The 18,701-nt window shown below is 33.6% G+C and overlaps 1 protein-coding gene across 2 annotated transcripts in view; it reads left to right on the top strand.

Moving 5' to 3' along the window:
* Nucleotides 1–18,701, top strand: part of CFTR (CF transmembrane conductance regulator) — a 150,655-nt gene that overhangs the window by 109,703 nt on the left and 22,251 nt on the right. For both annotated transcript variants that reach the window (XM_036230999.1, XM_036230998.1), the window contains exon 22: nucleotides 7,673–7,915. In XM_036230999.1, the coding sequence (XP_036086892.1) occupies nucleotides 7,673–7,915 (243 nt within the window). The remainder of the gene's footprint in view (nucleotides 1–7,672; nucleotides 7,916–18,701) is intronic.

The following is an 18,701-nucleotide window of genomic DNA, read 5'->3' as shown; positions in this document are numbered from 1 at the left end:
AAAGTTCTTGCAAGATTGATGCAATCTGAGAAGAGTTTTCTGTCAATAGAAACTCTCTCTGTTTCTCCTTTGTCCTTTGATTGCCTTGTGTTTATTTTGGGTTCCAGTGAAGATCAAGTGACTGACTGTACAATGACCAAAAAGAAACCTGATGGAAAGAGAAAAGGGCAAACGTGGGTTTTCTTCACTGCTTCTGATGCCTAATTCTCTTATGTTAAAAATAATTTCTGCTATAAAAATCCGAGGGGAGGATTCATTTCTTCTAATTGTTTGCTTCCTTTTAATGGCTTCTTGATAATATCTTTTTTTTTTTTTTCAGTTCTCATGAGTACTTGTGGTGTATTTTCCTCTCGTGACATCTGTCCCAAGATTTCTTTCCATATAACTATTCTTTTTCCATCCTGCAGAATGGTTTTCTACTCTGCATTCCACTCTGGCCTTACCATTTGTAAAATGAAAAAGTTTGGTTAGGAATTTTCTAAGGTTCCTGTCAGTTCTGACATTCCCTCTGTTCTGAACCTTTTTCATATGAAAGATTTCAACTCTTTTGCTTAAATATTTTTTAAAAAATTACAATTGACATATAATATTATATTAGTTTTAGGCGTACAACACAGTGATTAGACATTTGTATGATTTATGAAGTGATCACCCCGATAAACTCAGTACCCATCTGACACCATACATAGTTATTACAATACTAGTGACTATATTCCCCATGCTATACTCTACATCCTTATCATTATTTTGTAACTACCAATTTATACCTCTTAATACCATCACCTTCTGCTCAATCCCTCCCAAATCCTGCAACCTCTGTATTCATGAGCTTGTTTCTGTTTTGATTGTTCATTTATTCTGTTTTCTAGATTCCATATATAAGTGAAATTATATTATATTTGTCTTTCTCTGTCTTACTCCACTCAGTACAATGCCCTCTGGGGTTCATTCTTCTTGTTACAGATGGCGAGATTTCATTCTTTTTAGGGATAAATAGTATTCCATTATATATAGATACCAGCTTTTCTTTATCCATTCATCCATCTTGTTTGTCATGTGTCAGGCATTATTCAATATACCCACAGGAATCACGCATATCTGCTGCTCTCCTTGAGTGCTGAAATCCAGTGGTTGTTACTCACCACTGAAGTTGTCAGAGCAGATCAAACAACTCTGAACCAGTGTGTTTCTAGAACCAATCAAGAGAAAGAAAGTGCCATTAAGATGTTCTTGAGTCTTGAATTAGTAGGAGAGCTTATGAGAACCCTAAGTGATTGCTGGAGTGCTGAAAAGTATGGAAAATTTATTGGGTTTCATGCTTGTCACTTTAACTACCTGAGTTTATATTTTCTTGTTTATACCAAGAAGGAATGTATTAGATCAGGGATTCTCAACCTGGCAGCATGTGAAGAACTATAAAATTATAGATTACTCAAAATCCTCTAAGACCAATTAAATCAGTTCTCTTGGTCAGGGGCAGGGTATCTGGCCATGATATCTATTTTTTGTTAAGTGTTTCAGGTTATTCTAATACATATCCAGACTTGTGAATCACTGGAATAGATAATCTCTAAGATTCATTTTAGCCCTGATTTTCTGTGAGTCATGGCAGGGTATCAGCAAACATTTTCCAAAAAGGTTCAGATAGTAACTATTTTTAGTTTTGTGGGCTATGTGGTCTTTATGTCAACTACTCAACTCTGCCGTTGTAAAGCAAAGCAAATGTTAACAAATGGTTATGGCCAGATTTGGCCACAGAGCCACAGTTTTGCTAACTTCTGGTCTATGGGATAGAGTTTACTTTGGAATTGCTTAATGATGGCCTGTCATGTGCTTTTTAAAAAAATAACACAAGATACGAGTGTAAGTAAGCTCCAATTTGAATAGTACATTCACTTAGCGATGTCAGACTTTTCACAGAAAAGGGTAAATTTGACTCTGCCTTTGCTTGTTGGCGCACTTAGTACCATGATTATTAAAGTTCTTAATTATTGAAAATAAGCATCAACATATTTGATACCTCTTTGTTTACTTAGGACAAGTCTTTTCGTTAGTTGTAATGGATTGTCTTTCTCTTATGTCAAGAACACTACCTATCTCTGTAAATTCTTTCAGCCAGAAAAAGTGACAATGACTTGCCATGTGATTTGCCACAGATCAGAGCATGTAAACCATTTACACAGATAGCAAGCTACAATAATTTACTAAGAGTTAGAGTTTATAGTATACTATAAGTATATCACTTATGCTGTTAATGTTAATAATTTATAGCAATGTGTGACCTGACTTTTTATGTGCTCTAGAAGCACAAATGATAAACACAAAAAGGTAGAGTTTTAAGAATATATTTTGAACAGAGCCTGTTTTCATGATAGCCATTATTTCTTATCTCTATGTATAGCCTAAAGATGATGCCAATGACTCTAATAAGGCCTTTGGTTTTGGGTCTGTTTTAGTGAGTGCTGAAAGGCAATTAGTTTGGGCCTACCAGGAAGGATCTATGATTTAAAACATTTTTATCCATCCTTTTATATATTTAACATTTTGAAAATTTCTCTTGGAAATGTGATGTTTTTCACATTGTGTCAGTTTTCTGGATGCCTCTCTTCACAGTTCTTGTGATCTTCCTGTAACAATCAGTTATGAAATCTTGTTACAGTGCTACCAGTCAGTGCTCAGACTTATAAAATATTTTCTCTTATCATGTTTTTGGGGGTATTATAGCATGTAATTTTGGTGTTAATGAGTAGATTTGATACTGGTTTCTAAACAACCAAAAAGATAAAAGGAAATAGAACAAATAGTTTTATAAAATAGTTTGACTTCTTGACGTATTCTGGAAAAAAAGGTCTTGAAAACTTCCTTGTCCCTCTTTGTCAACAAAATTAAAAAGGAAAACCAGGAATCATTTTTTTTTTTACTTAAATACATCCCTATAAAGTAAGGCTACAATGAAACCATAGAGCCATCTTTTTGTTACATTCCCACCACACTCACAAAAGACTTTTTTTCTACTGATACTTAGATTAGTAACTTCAGATATTATTATGAAAATGAGAATTTTCGGAGCATAATAAATTTGAATAATGAAACCATAAATTTAAAGCAGATGATTCTCAAGAAAATATTCCACCATATTTTGGCTATACTCCAATTTTATAGTAGAAATGTGTACAGATTATATCAAGTTTTCCTCTTCACCTGAAGAATGGGTTCAATGTCTCAGTGCTTAAGTCTTGTTTTGGTTTCATCGTTTACTTCTCATAATCGAAGAGAAGTGCTCCCACCTAAGCTGAGGATGGCTGCAATAAGACTTTGCTGTCAGTGGGCCAGACAGAGCTGCCCTGTCATTCCTCCTCCCATAACTCTTTTCTATGCACAGGAAACAGCAGCTTAAGGTTAGAAGTTTATCAGTTTACAGTCATTCTGATAATTTCCAAATCTGAATTTCCATCCAACTCAACCTAGACAGCAGTTTTTAACATGGCATCTGAAAATGTTTAGTAGACCTTCTAATTTAGAGAAAGGATTAACTTAGGTTAAAAGGCTCAATGAAAACAAACAAATGAAACTAGAAATAGTTTGGTGTGTAGCAACTTCCTTCTAATCCAAATAGCAATGTATATTTTCAGGCAAAAAAGCTCAGGGGTACAATTGCAGCCTGGATTACGTGCTAACTGCTCACAGCACTGCCATTCTCCCTGCACAGACACTGCTTTCTGCATGGGAGGTGGAACAATGGACTCATTCATAATTAACAAAGATTTTTTAAGCTAAGCACTAGATAGGGAGGATATAACAAGGAATGCTTTGAATAAGATTATTGTCATAGGCACAGTGAGCTTAACATGAAGCCCATGAGACGTAAGCTACAGGACCTCTCACTTCAAAGGCTATATACTTCCTTATAGATGCATAATTTTGAATCATTTTCTTAAGGAGAATTCCCTAAATTACTTGAGTTTCAAGTTCCACAAAATCTGGGCCCACCCTGGTCACAGATATGAATCTTTGGCTATGAAATCAAGTGTTCAAAAAATATGTCTTTGCTTTTGCTGTTGTTGAATTTATTTTCCATTTGAACACGTGTTCTACTGAGTGGAGGGAACAATCAGAGATATTGCCCAAGTGAATTGAAGTTCTGAGTGGAGTCTTCCGAATGCAAGATACTAGGGAGAGGGAGCATCTGGTCCTATGTTAGGCTTGTCATGCTTACTGTCTCTGAGGCATTGCAGTTCCTATCTGACCTAGAGGTGTACATCGAGTCTTTGTCCTTGTCCTGATTGTGAGTTCTCCTTTGATGAATTCTCTCTCAGGTCCTTCCATGCTCCTGAGTGATAGAAGACCCTGAGGGCTCAAAAGACTGTAATTATTTGCTTTTTCTTCAGCCCACTGTGGAAATACAGAGAAATCTGGAGCTATGTTATCCATGTCTAAGCATGCCAAGCAACTGTGCCCACTCCACTGCTCCCATGCTACGCCAGGCACTGGAAGCTTCTCTAAGGCATGCCTGCTTCCTGGGCTCCACCTTAGAAGTGAGGCACAGGCCTCCTGTGTTCTAAAATCCCAAATCTACTTGAGGATAAAACCAGTATTTGGTTTCAAGGCAGGACTTCTTTTTAGAGGAACTGGTGTCTTGGCCCTTTTGTTACCCCCATTTATGAGTCAGAATGTGGAGTGAGGAGAAGAGCTATTTCTCATCCATGTAAGTTCATCTCTGGCTACCGTTTTTGTATTAACACTGTGCTTTGATCCTTCAGGCTTTGGCTTTTGAAGCTTAAAAGCCAATATTCATGTGGCTTAAAATTTTCAAACTATTAATCTTTGACTCCAAAAGCCAATTTTTAAAATGTGAAAGACAGAATGTGTTTTTCTGTGCTCTGGTTCTGATGTAGCTACTCCTTTAAGAGTCAGTGGAAGTAGAATGTGCAAATTGGAGAGCTTATGAGGTACAAGGTATTAGTTAGTTTCATAATATGATCTGGCCACATCATCTGTTCATTCATGACATTTTAGTGGCTGCAAAGCTGACCATAATACAGGTGTCTGCCCTAGCCACCTTTTCTTCCCATCAGAAAATGTTCTAACCCATTGAATTAAATGAATGTCTGCTCATATGCTGTGGATGAGTCCCCATTGTTCAGGTGAACTTGTTTTTGGTCAGGGTAACCTGGCCATGCTCTAAGTAACTGTAATAGTCTGTCATGGGTCATTTTAAGCAACTAGACTGTCTGAAAGATGATGAGTTGAAAATTTCATTTTCTCTACATGTAAAGCCAGGTGGGAGGTAGAGTAATCAGGGGGATTATTTCATAAACTATATAAATGTCTAACCAATGTACTGTATACCTGAAAATAATAAATTTCTTTTCATTTAAAAAAAGATAAAATTTCATTTTCTAAATTTGATAGGTATATTCCAATTGCCATATTAACATTAGAAGTTCTGGACTCACCCTTAGAGACAAATTAGCCTTACAGATGGAGGATATAATTTGCTGTGCTCAAACATAAATTCTTACACAAAAATTTATATACTACATTTCAGTGCTGCCAAAATTGTGGTTTTTAATGTCATTTTCTAATAACATTGTATATAATTTTGGGTAATTTAGAAAGCAATACTTAATTGTTTTATTGTTTGAATGTATTAAAAAATGAAGAATTTTTGTTCCATAGTGTCTTTATTGACATTCTAAAGCTCTTAACAAAGACGAGTTTGGAATTCTTCATAGCATGACATGCAAAAATGTCAACAGTCCCAACTGCATTTGATAAAGTTAAGCTACATTTCTGTATATTTCTTGATTTCTCATTTTAAGAGAGTGATAGTCCTATGAAGGATGAATACAATAAGAGATTTTAAATACATTTGAGCTCTTTCTCTGGCAGTTCCACATCAGTAGTAGTTACAACTCTAATTTTTCTTCTAGACCTTATATAGACTAGCAGCATTTTGTGAAAATTAATGACAGTCAAAGACTATACTTTAGTGCAAGACTGTACTTTAATTCAAAGTTAGGATAAAATTGCTGAATCAGGATTTAACAACCCCCAAAAGTCATCCAATATTTGGAGCTTAAAATATTATGTGTGGGAGCAATAGTGATTATATGTCTTTCACTTCTCCTAGAGTTATTTATGATAGATGTGGGCTTTGCATACTTTTCACTTCCATTAACAGTGGGTTTGACTTAAAAGGATTATTTTCTTGAATCTCGAATAATTATTGAAGATAATTCCAAGATATTTCCAAGATGGAGGATCCTGACACACAAATTTACCACATAGAGGAAAACTTCACAAACAGCAAATTTGATCAATGGCATGTGAAAATAGGCAATACAATTAGATGTGCTAAGCTGGAACTTTTAATGTTCAATTAAGAATTAATATCTAAATTCCTCACCTTCATCTACCAATCATATTATGCTAAAGATAAATAATTTTTCCCATTTAACTTTTGATAATGAAAAATAGAAATAATAGAAGCAAATGCCCCAAATATATTTCTTCACACCTGTGCTTTTATAAAAAAAAAAAAATGATCATTTATAACCAAAACCTTAACTAAAAATAAAATTATACATTAACATTGTAAAGGAGAAAGATAAATTCTTTACTGAGTAAAGCTAGACTCAACAATCACTTTTAAGACAAAAAAAAAAAAAAGCAGTAACTTTCTGTCCAGTAAGCTGTTAATACCTGGGAAGAATTGAGTCACGAGATCAAAAATGATGTCTTTTAAAAATAGAAATTGAGTGAATTCTAAGTTTAAACTTTTTTTTTTAATTTGTTCATATATATTTAATCACTTGCATATTCATTCTTTATTCATTAATTAATTTTTCAAAAATATTTATTGGGTGCTTGTATGCCAGGCTATTTTTAAAAATCATATTTCAAATTCCAATAAGTAATGTAATTATTCAGAGAAATATAGTTGAACTCTTTTATTTCTGTAGAATACATTAAAGATGTTCTTTATTAAATGTTACATAAATAAGTTTATAAGGAGATACATATTTAATTTCAAATGCAACCCTTTTATGCAATCACATTTTGCTCAGCAATGGAAATCGATCTTTAAGTAATTTAGATTAAAATGTAATTATTTAAGCACGGATATATGTCAACGATTTAAATTTGCTTGAAGATTATTGTGAAGTTATACAAAATTTACTAAATATCAATAATCCACTTACTACCCAGCACACATCTAGAATTATAAACGTGTATTCAGGCAGTTCAAGAGGAAGGCAAGAATCTTCCATAGCAGTTTTGAGATGTAGATCATTTTATTATAATAAACTAATACAACATTGTGCATTGCTGCTCAAGGTAGAAAAAAAATTTTTCCCTTGACATCATCTATTCCCTTGAATATAGTTTGGCTATTTATGTGTGGCTTGCATAACTAAGAATTAAGTGATCACAAAAATAAACAGGTCTATCCAAAGCCCATTTATATAAGTCCTAGTTCCCTTTGGTTAAGCTTTTAATTATATCCAATTTATTTCCTGTTAGTTCATTGAAAAACCTTCTGACAAATAACCAAATGATGACGAGCCAGCGTCATATCCTACAAGTTCTTCCTTAGGAAACATGAAACTAATTATGACATTGCCTGCAGCTCTTAAACAAAAATAAAATACTGTTATTTTTATTTCAGATGCGATCTGTGAGCCGAGTCTTTAAGTTTATTGACATGCCAGCTGAAGAAAGTAAATCCACCAAGTCAATCAAACCATCCAAGGATGGCCAGCTCTCTAAAGTTACCATTATTGAGAATCAACAAGATGACATCTGGCCCTCGGGGGGTCAAATGACTGTCAAAGACCTCACAGCAAAATATGTAGATGGTGGAAATGCCATATTAGAGAACATTTCATTCTCATTAAGTCCTGGCCAGAGGGTGAGTTTTAAATATCTCTTGCCTTGTTTGACCTCTGTTCAGTTAGTGAATCTCAGTGGCATAGCGTGTAAGTAGAATCCATTTGCAATACTTTTATTGTAGAGTACAATCCATATTGAACATACAAATTTCAAGTTGTCATGTAGTCATTTTTTTTATATGAGATTTATTTTGCAGAGCCCTGAATCTATATAATAGGCTTAAATGTCATTCCACTTGCAGAATACTAACTAAAGAAGCCATTAAATAAACCAAAATTAAAACATGTTTTAGATTTCACATCTTAAAACTATCCTTCATTTCAGTTAAGAGGAATATTTTTGTCACTGACTCCATGTAATGTCTTCTTAAATTTTACATAATTTACTCTCTGTAAAAGAAGTGGTAATTTTTTCTTAGCATTTTTTCAGCTCGTTTGTTTAGTTGGAATTTTCATCGAGATATTTTAATTAATTTACTTAGCAAAATGTTTTACTTATAAAAATTTTATTATTTTTACTTAGCAAATAATTTACTTAGCAAAATTATTATTTAATAAACAAAAATAACTCTGCATTATTTTGAAGCATTCCTTATAGATCCCAACACTGGAATGAACACCTAGAACGTACTCAAATATACTGATTCTGGAACTGATTCATGGAGAAAGAGATGGTCATTCTCCCCACATTATGCTCTATAAATGTGGCTTAATATTATCTTCAAATCCCATATTCTGGGCCATTCTATAAATCTACACAGGTGTATTATATTGTTTTGATTGTTTTTTTTTAATTGAGATAAAATACAAAATTTAACAAAAATTAAAAGTATACAAGAGAGCCATTTCTTATGAAACCTGAATGTAAAAACATCCCATCTTTGTGTTTTAATTTTAAATAGAGATCTTTTAACTATTGAGATAATGCTCAGTAGTTTCTTAGGCCACCATGATTATCACTGCATAGGAAGAGATTGTTATCACTTGGTTTTACTCATGGGCTTAGGAATATTTGATAATTTAATGTACTGGATAAAGTTCTGTTAAAAAAAAAGTATAGAATGAGCAAAAAGTCTCTGCATACCATGCTAAAAGGCATAAAATGGTACAGTAAAAATTTTGACTCACCTTTTTAGTCTTATAGTTAGGATAAATAAATTCACATATTATTAAAATTAGCTATTGTATTTCTTTATATTACATTATAAAGAATAGGACTTTTTTCTTTTTCTTTCTTTTTTTTTTTTTGAGAGAAAATAGTTTTAAATGGGCATTAAAGGAAAGAATTAGGATTTTTAGGTTGAATTTGCCTCGCCCCCGGGTGTTTGTGTTACATCACTAACTCTGATGAAATCTCTGAAATTTTTGACATTTTTGCTTTGTTTTGAACTCAGAGAAATGTTAGATTTTTGTTTTGGAACTATGTAAAATTAATGCCTTCACTCCTCCCTTGAGCTGAGAAAAGCATAATTAATTATTCTCTTTTGCTTTACACATCAGTAAATGCCACCCTGGGGTCACCAGAATGGATTCCTAAAGTGCTGTCTTCAAGTTATAAACAATAGAAACAAATAGACTGGTATAAACTAGAGTGAAAAGCTATGGTAAATGATTTGCTTTCCTACCTCCTGACATCCTTCCATCCCTTACTTAGCTTTACCAATGTTCACTTGCCCATGCAATTAAATTCAGCCAAATCCTGGTAGAGTGACAGAGTTTGCAGAGTCCTCATTCCCCTGATGTAAGAGCAGAAATCAGAGACACTATAAAATGAGGAAGAAACAGTACACTCAGGCATTTAATTTTCTCTGAACGTATTTCTAGAAAACAGGCCATGAGTATTCAGTAACTATTCTTTGCAAGACACTTTCTGGGTGCTTCTGAGGAGTTAAAAATTGCATAAAACTACGGATCATGCCATTCAAAGAGGGAAACTAATGTTTATTGAGTGCTTGTCATGACATAAACACTGTATCAAGACCTTTATTTGCTGTCACATTTGATCTTATTATAACTGCAAAAGTAGATATTATTACCCTTTTTGTGCCCAGTGGAAGAAGCTTAAGTTCGATTAAGTGAGTGAAGTAGCTGGGATCTTAAACCTGGGTAAGATCCCCCCTCGCCTCCACAAGTTGCCACTGCTTTTCTTAAAAGTAGAAAAATAAAGAGCAGAATAAGGTAGGGGGGTGAGAGGAGAGAGAGGGGGAGAGGGAGGGAGGGAGGGAGGGAGGGAGGAGGAGGGGGAGAGAGAGAGAGAGAGAGAGAGAGAGAGAGAGAGAGAGAGAGAGAGAGAGAGAGAGAGAGAGAATGAATCTGTTTTAGAAGATGACAGTCTAAAAAGAGAAGTGTGAGATCCAGTAAGAGCTGCGACAGATTCATTGTGAAGACAAAGCATAAGTTTCAGGGAACTTTACTAGTCTGAACCCCTTCCAAGGCCTTGTGCCTAATTTCGTACTTATGATTTTAATCTTTATTTCAGAAAAAAAAGCTCCCCTTCTAAACTATATAAGCTTTAGGCTCCGAAAAGACTTTCATTATACCTTTCAATAAAAGATATACAGATAAAATGCTAAGGTGATTCAGAGGAGGAAGCGGTTAGTATCAGTTGGCTGGTAATTGGGCTATTCAGGGAAAGTTTCCCACAGGAAGTGGCATTTGAAATGAGACTGAGACTTTAATTGTGTATTTGAACAAGTAAAGGAGGATGAAGAAAAGCGCTATAGGCAGAGAGTAATATCAGGAGACATGGAACATGTACAGAAAACAGTTACTGTTTCAGTCAGGTTGGGGGGGTGCATAAAGGATATAATGAATGAGAAACAAGGATGGACAAGGTGATGGAGATTATAAAGCTTAAGCATCAAAGCAATAAAGGAGGTTAACAGCTCAAAATCCTAATAGATTTTGCTACTAACTGGTCTTTGATCATCTTGAAGAGCAATGGTTCTTAAAGCGTGTTCCCCGGACCAGCATCTGCATCCTTTGAAAATTTGTAAGAAATGCATATTATTGAGCCCCACCCAACCCTATTGAAAAAAAAAAAAACTTTGGATGTGGGGACAGTGGTCTTTCTTTATCACACCTTCCAGGTAGAATTGGTGTGTGTCCCGCCCAAGGGTGAGAATCCTTAAGAGTGTCATTTAGTGTAGAGGAATGAATGTAGAAGTTCAATAGCAAAGGGTTATTGAAGGGGTGAGTACTGAAGTGAGAAGCTATCTAGAAAACCAATGTCTGTGGTGGAAAATAAAAAGGAAGAATACCCGTCTAAGAGGATGGCTACATGGAGAAATTTGCCTTTTTACTCTAAAGGAATATGTTTTCGTTCAAGACAGGAGGAAAAGAGAGAAGTAGAGTTAGGACCGTTGAGCAAAGAATTGTAAAACTGTGTTTGTGTTATATACCCTTAATCTTTTAAGTAAACTATAATCAAAGTCATGGAGGTTGAGTGCTGTCAGTCCTTCAACTTCGCTCTTCTCCTTCGATATTGTGTTGACTATTCGGGGTCTTCTGCATCTCCAAATAGACTTCAAAATCGGTTTGTCAGATCTACAAAATTACTTTCTGGGATTTTGATTGGGATGGCATTGGATCTATAAAGTTGGAAAGAACTAACATCTTTAACAGTATTGAATCTCCCTATCTGTGAACATGAAATATCTTTCCATTTATTTCATTTTTCTTTGATTTGTCAGAACTTTGTAGTTTTTCTCATCTAAATCTTGTATATATTTTCTTAGATTTATATCAAAGTATTTCATTTGGGGGGATGCTAACGTAAATGGTAATGTGTTTTGAATTTCAAATTCTTGTTCATTGCTGGTGTGTAGAAAAAAACTAATTTTTGTATGTTAACCTTGTATTCTGCAACTTTGCTTAATCACTTATTTCCAAGAGTTTTATTGTTGATTCTTCTATATTTTGCACATAGACAGTAATGTTATATGTGCATAAAGGCAGCTATATTTCTTCCTTCCAATATATATGTCTTTATTTCCTTTTATTTTTCTTATTGCATTATCTAGGACTTTCAGTATAATGTTGAAAAGGAATGATAAGAGGGGACCTCCTTCCCTTGTTCCTGATCTTAACAAGAAAGCTTGGTGTTTCTCACCCTTAAGTATGGTGTTAGCTATAGGATTTTGTAGATGTTTTTATCAAGTTGAGAAAGTCCTTCTCTATTTGGAGTTTACTGAGAGTTTTTATCAGGAATTGACATTGGATTTTATCAAATGAATTCTGCATCTATTGATATGATCCTGTGATTTTCTTATTGATCTCATTGATGTGATAGATTATATTAATTGGTTTTAAAATTTTGAACCAACCTTGCATATCTAGGATAAATCCCACTTGGTTGTGGAATATAATTCTCTTTATATGTTGTTAGAATCTATATAGTAACATTTTTCAGGTTTTAGGTTCTATGTCCATGAGAAGTACTGGTCTCTAATGTCTTTGGTTTTGGTTTCATGTCAATGCTAGCCTCATGGAATGAGTTAAGAAGCATTCCCACTGCTTTTATCTGAGAGAAACTGTAGTATAGTGAATTGATAGAAATTCTACTTTAAATGTTTGGAAGAATTCACCAGTGAGAATTTCTGATTTGGAAGGTATTAATTATTGATTCAATTTATTTAAAAGATATATGCCTATTCAGATTGTCTGTTTCTTGTGTGACTTTTGGCAGATTGTGTTGTTCAAGGAATTGGTCCATTTCATCTAGATTATCAAAGTAGTAGACATAGAGTTGTTCATAATATTTATTATTCTTTCAACCATGAGATATGTAATGATGTTCTCTCTTTCATTTCTTATGTTAGTAATCTGTGTCACTCTCTTACTTAGTTAGCCTGACTAGAAGCTTATTGATTTTATTGATCTTTTCAAAGCATCAGCATTTGGTGTCATTGATTCTTCTCCAATGATTTCTTGTTTTCAATTAAATTAGTTGATTCTAATAATAATTTTTATTATTTCTCTTCATCATTTAGAATTAATTTGCTATTCTTTTTCTAGTTTTCTAAGACAGAAACTTAGACAATTTTAGACATTTCTTCTTTTCTAATTTATGCATTTAATGCCGTAAATTTATGTGCTGCTTTTTCTGCATGCCACAAAGTTTGATAAATTATATTTTAATTTCTATTTTTTGAAATGTTAAATTTCTCTTGTTTTCTTCTTTGACCATGTGTTGTTTTAATCTCCAAGTATTTGGATTTTCCAGCTATCTTTCTATTACTGATTTCTAGTTTAATTCCTTTATGGTCTGAGGGAAGACATTGTAAGATTTCTACTCTTTTAAATTTGTTAAGGTGAGTTTTATAGTCCATAATGTGATCTATTTTGGTGAATGTTCTCTGTGAGCTTGAGAATAATGTGTATTTTGTTGGCATTGGATAAAGTAGTCTATACTTGTCAATTATATCCAGCTGATTAATCATTCTGGAGAGTTCAACTACATTCTTGCTGATTTTCTGACTGTTGTATCTATTTTTGATAGAGGAGTATTGAAGTCTCCAATTATACTCGTGGATTCATCTATTTTTCTTTGCAGTTCTGTCAGGTTTTGCCTCATGTATTTTGACACCCTGTTGTTAGGCAGTTACACATTAAGGATTAGTATGTCTTGGAGGATTGATCCCCTTTGCATTATGTAATACTCCTCTTTATCCCTGATAATTTTTCTTGCTTTGATGTCTGCTCTATGTGAAATTAATTTAGCTGCCTTAGCTTTCTTTGATTAGTGTTAACATGGTATATCTTTCTCTATCCCATACTTTTAATCTATATGTGTTTTATAATCTCTATGCACTTCTCTCCTTTTTGCAATGTTAATTGAACATTGTATGACTCCATTTTCTCTTCTCCCTTATCATATAAATTATACTTCTTTAAAAAAAATTTTTGTGGTTGATCCAGAATTTGTAATAAACATTTTTAACTAATTCACGTCACCTTTAAATAACCTTATAATGCTTCCCAGTTACTTCATGTCATTATAACAAAATATTCCCAGTTCCTCCCTCTTGTTTTTTTGCATTGTTGCTGCCATTCATTTTACTTATACAGAAGCATATATATATAAACATATATAATTGAATACATTATTACTATAATTTTGAACACACTATTATCTGTCTGATCGATTAAGAAAAGTAATTTATTTTATTATTTTATTTTACCTTCACTTATTTATTCTCTGATATTTTTCCTTTCTTTATGTATATCTGAGTTTCTGACTTAAATCATTTTTCTTCTCTCGAAAGAACTTTTTAAAACATATTTTGCAAAGCTGGTTTACTGGCATCAAAATCCCTCAATATTTGTTTAAGGAAGTCTCTATTTCTTCTTTACTTTAGAAGGATATTTTCACAGGGAACAGAATTCTAGGTTGGTGGATTTTTTTTCTCTGAACACTGTAAATATTTCACTCCACTCTTTTTGCCTGCATATTTTATGAAGAATAGTTGGATTTAATTTTTATCTTTGTTTTTCTGTAGGTAAGATGTTTTTCCCCTTTGGCTTCCTTCAAGAATTTTTCCTTCTCTGATTTTCTGTAATTCGACTATGATATGACTACAAGTAGTTTTGAGGCATTTGTTGTGCTTGGTGTACTCTGAGCTTCCTATGCCTGTGGTAGTTTTTAACATTAATTTTGGGAAAGTTCTCAGTCATTATTTCTCAAAATATTTATTTCATTTCTCTCTCTCTTTCTTCTGCTTCTGATATTCTCATTACAGATATCATACTTTTTGTGTTATTCTACAATTCTCAGATATCCATTAATTTTTTTTAAGTATTTTTTGTCTTTGCTTTTTTGTTTGGAGGTTTTAATTATCTTCAAGCTGAGATTCTTTCCTCAGGCATGTTCAGTCTACTAATGAAGCCATCAAAGGCATTCTTCATTTCTGTGAGAGTGGTTTGTATTTTTTTTTAAATCTCTAGCATTTGTTTTTGATTCTTCATTAGAATATCCATTTTTCTTCTTATATTATCCATCTGTTCTCATATGATTTCCACTTTTTCCATTAGATCCCTTAGCATATTATTCATAGTTGTTTTAAATTCCCAGATTGATAATTCCAACATTTCTGGCGTATCTGTATACGTTGTTATTATTATTATTTTATTTTTAACACAATCTGGTTCTGATGCTTGTTCTGTCTCTTCCAACTGTGTTTTTTGCCTTTTTAGTATATTTTATAATTTTTTTGTTAAAAGGTGGACACGATTTACTGGATAAAAAGAACTCTAACAATTAGGCCTTTAGTGGTATAAATTTTGGGAGAAAGGGTAGTGTACTATAGTTCCAAGATTAAGTCTTGGTCTTTTAGTAAGCCTATGACCTTGAGTGGTGAACTTCCCAAGTACTCTCAGATTTTTGTCCCCCTTAGGTGTAACAGGATGGCTAGTGTGGCCTGAACTTGGGTATTTCCCTTCCTTAGGTTCTAAAATTTGTTAGGTTCTGCTAAAATTGTTTCTCTTGAGGGAGTCCTTGTTAAGAAGAACAGAATGCTCTGGGGTATTGCAGAATTATTGCTTTCCCCCTCCTCCTGCTGGATGCACAAAGCAATGTTTCTGTGTTCTTCATTGTGACATGATGAACCTTTTTAGGCTCCTGAAGGTAATACTCAAAAAAGTGTGGGCCCCCCACTGCATGGTTTCCTCGATGTTTTTTACTCTCAGACTTGTCCACACTGAGCCTCCAACAATGTGTCAGTTACAGGTTAGGATTTTCTACCCTCGTTCCTGTGGAGTTTTCTGATTGTGGGTTTCTACTTCCTTAAGTTGTGATTATCTGTATCCATGTCTGTCTTTCCTTTTTTCATGGCAGTGATTTGCCTTGTGAATTTGCTCTCTGACAGATGTAAGAAGCATTTTGATTTTTTCAGTTTTCTCAGCTTTTAACTTGTTATTATGATGGAGTGATAACATCCAAGTTCCTTACATGCCAGACCAGAAACTAAAAGTCCTATTTTTTATCTTTTTATCCCTTTGCTTAGCACATTGCCAAGCTTACTATATGTTAAATTCATGAATCAATGAATGACATAACTACATCTAGGTCAGATGATTGATTAGAGGAGCAATTGATTCTTAAAATGTTTCTCTGAGCGGCTCTCTTAAGAATGTCATTTCTCTCCCTTGCCCTTAAAACTAGTAGCATCATCTTGCAAACTGGAACAGGATGCCCCAGACATACTTCTTGCATGCAGAATTAAGAAGTAGACTTAAATTTAGTATACTATATTGATTATCCAGAAATCCTGAATGCTCAGCAGTAGTCTAATTCATCTTCTTGAAAAAAAAAATTTTGAAAAGGACTTAAATGGTCATTTTTGTCTGATTTTTAATGGATTTCAGTGTTATTAGTTATATGATGTGTCGAAGTCCATTCAGGCTGCTATAACAAGATATCATGGGCTGGGTAGCTTATAAATAATAAACTCATTTCTCATTATTCTGAAAACTAGTAAGGCTGAGATCATGGCACTGGCAGATTTCTCATAGACCTCTGTCTTCTCACTGTAATCTCACATGGTGGAAGAGGTGAGGGACTTTTCTGGGACCTCTTAATAAGGTCACTAATTCCATTTATAAGGGCTCCACTCTTATGACCTAAATACCTCCCAAAGACCCTACTGCCTAATACCATCACATTAGGGTTAGGATTTCAACTGTGAATTTAGGAGAGACACAAATATTCAACTCATGCATGGTGCAAAGATGAAAATAATATTTTATACAGTAGCATTATTAAATTTTCATATTAAAACACTATGTCCATAGCAATTGCCTTAGGGAAAAGATATTCTATTAGTTTCTTTGCTCTTAATTTAGGCCTTTAGTTCATAGAAACTGCACTTTAAATTTTATTTTCAATGCATGAGAAATGTAGCAAATATTTACAATTTGTACTTTAAAAAACTATTCTTTTCCAATCTCAAATAGTTTGTTTATTTATTTATTTATTTAGCTAAATTTTAATATCCAGGTCATCTTCCCCCAACTAGACTATCTCTTCCTTTTTTCCTTTACTTTTCCTCACAAAATGCAGGCAGACATTTTAATTTGGAGCCAGCTCTTTCATGAGAAACCTGGACTTATCAAAATGCCTCAGATATTATACTGTATATATCACAGTACTGAACAGTCCTCTGATTAAATGAATATTTAACAGTACTTCAAGATCTATTTTTTGAGGTGAGCTTACCTGCCTTTTCCATTTATAATATCTTCACAATACCGAGAAGCCAGAGATAATTCAAACAATATTAAAGGTTCAGATCATAGCAGCATGAGCGCCTAAGTGCCTACTTGATTTGTTAAATACTTATAGAATTTTTTGTCTTGATAAAAATGGGTATGAAGTGGCTGAGTTATTCAGTAACTTATAATTCTGGCTTCCTGAGGAACATATTCTCAAGAATTTATATTAAGAATTATGTTAATAAAAGAGATGTCAACATATATATATATAAGGTACAGTTATTATCACTTTCGAGATCTAAATTTCATTTGATTTGGCATCTTGATTTCTAGAGACAACAGGAGATGAAAAATAACTACAACAGGTTTCAATCTGTTGCGGTATTAAAATGATGAATCGGGTACTCTGAAAAGAATGTACTGTGAGTGTTCTATTCATGGTACAATGCTAGCACCAAATCTAACACTGTTTAACTCTCCACATAATATTTTGACTTATCTTGATCCAAAATTCTCAGAGAGGAGGCACATTGAAGTTACTAGAAAACACTGACTTGGAATAGGGTAGATCTTAAAAGCTTATTTGCGGGAAGTACTCTGGGTTATGCAACAGATCACTGAGAAGCCTGGAAAAACAAACCCCGGAAAAGAATCATTAGGTGCCAATTATATAAACAACAAGAAGACTTTGTTAGGTACGAACCAATAAGATTCTTTGCTATTGAAAAACATGTCAAACATACTGTAATACCAGCAGTTTAATAATAGAGAGAAACCAGAGCAATAGCTAAAAACTTTAAAGCTGAACAAAAGATTTACAAATTGCCTCTCAATCCCTACCCTTGAAGAACTTATATTCTTGGATTAAGACAAGCAATAATCAAGGAAAGAGTTAATAAAATAATTACTGATTGTGGTTAGTACTGTGAAGAACCTCAAAAGGGTGTTTTGTGTAACATTTGGTTTGTCTGATTTTCTTAGTTGTCTCAGAGAACAAACATTTGTGAAAGTCCCATTAGAAAGCTCCTATGGAAGAAAGACAATTGTGTCATTATTGTTTACTAATTTGTCCCAAAAGCCTAGTTTATTACTAGGTTCCTAATACGTGTTTAATAAATTATTATTATTATTATTATTATTATTAGTTGTATGCTCTAAAGTATTTATTGTGGCCCATAAACTGATTCTGGTTTACAAACTGTTACTGGTTTGTGATGACATAAGTATGAAAATTAAGAGTAAGCATTTAGAAATTCATTTTTATTATCTATTTTTTAAAATACTGATTTGCAGGGGATTGGAAACTAACTAAATAAATAATTAACTGTCCTTTACCACAGATAGTGTGAAAAGCGCTATTCTAAAAGACCATTTGCTCAGCTCTCCTGTAAAAAAGGTTAAATGATAAAGAAATAGGAATGCTGTTAAGAGGAAAAAAATGAACATCTACTTAGCACCACTAAATGTTGATCAGTGTATTCAGTATTCAGTTAATGACTGCAGGGATATTTGGTTCCACTCAAAGCACCTTCCTCCATGTGCTGGATCTGAGCTGACATGAGAACAGAGTCAGGCTCTCTGTGAGTCACCTGCTGC

Source organism: Rousettus aegyptiacus, unplaced genomic scaffold (assembly GCF_014176215.1).
Source record: "Rousettus aegyptiacus isolate mRouAeg1 unplaced genomic scaffold, mRouAeg1.p scaffold_m13_p_13, whole genome shotgun sequence".
Lineage (NCBI taxonomy): Eukaryota > Metazoa > Chordata > Mammalia > Chiroptera > Pteropodidae > Rousettus > Rousettus aegyptiacus.
This window is presented reverse-complemented; position numbering and strand designations above follow the sequence as displayed.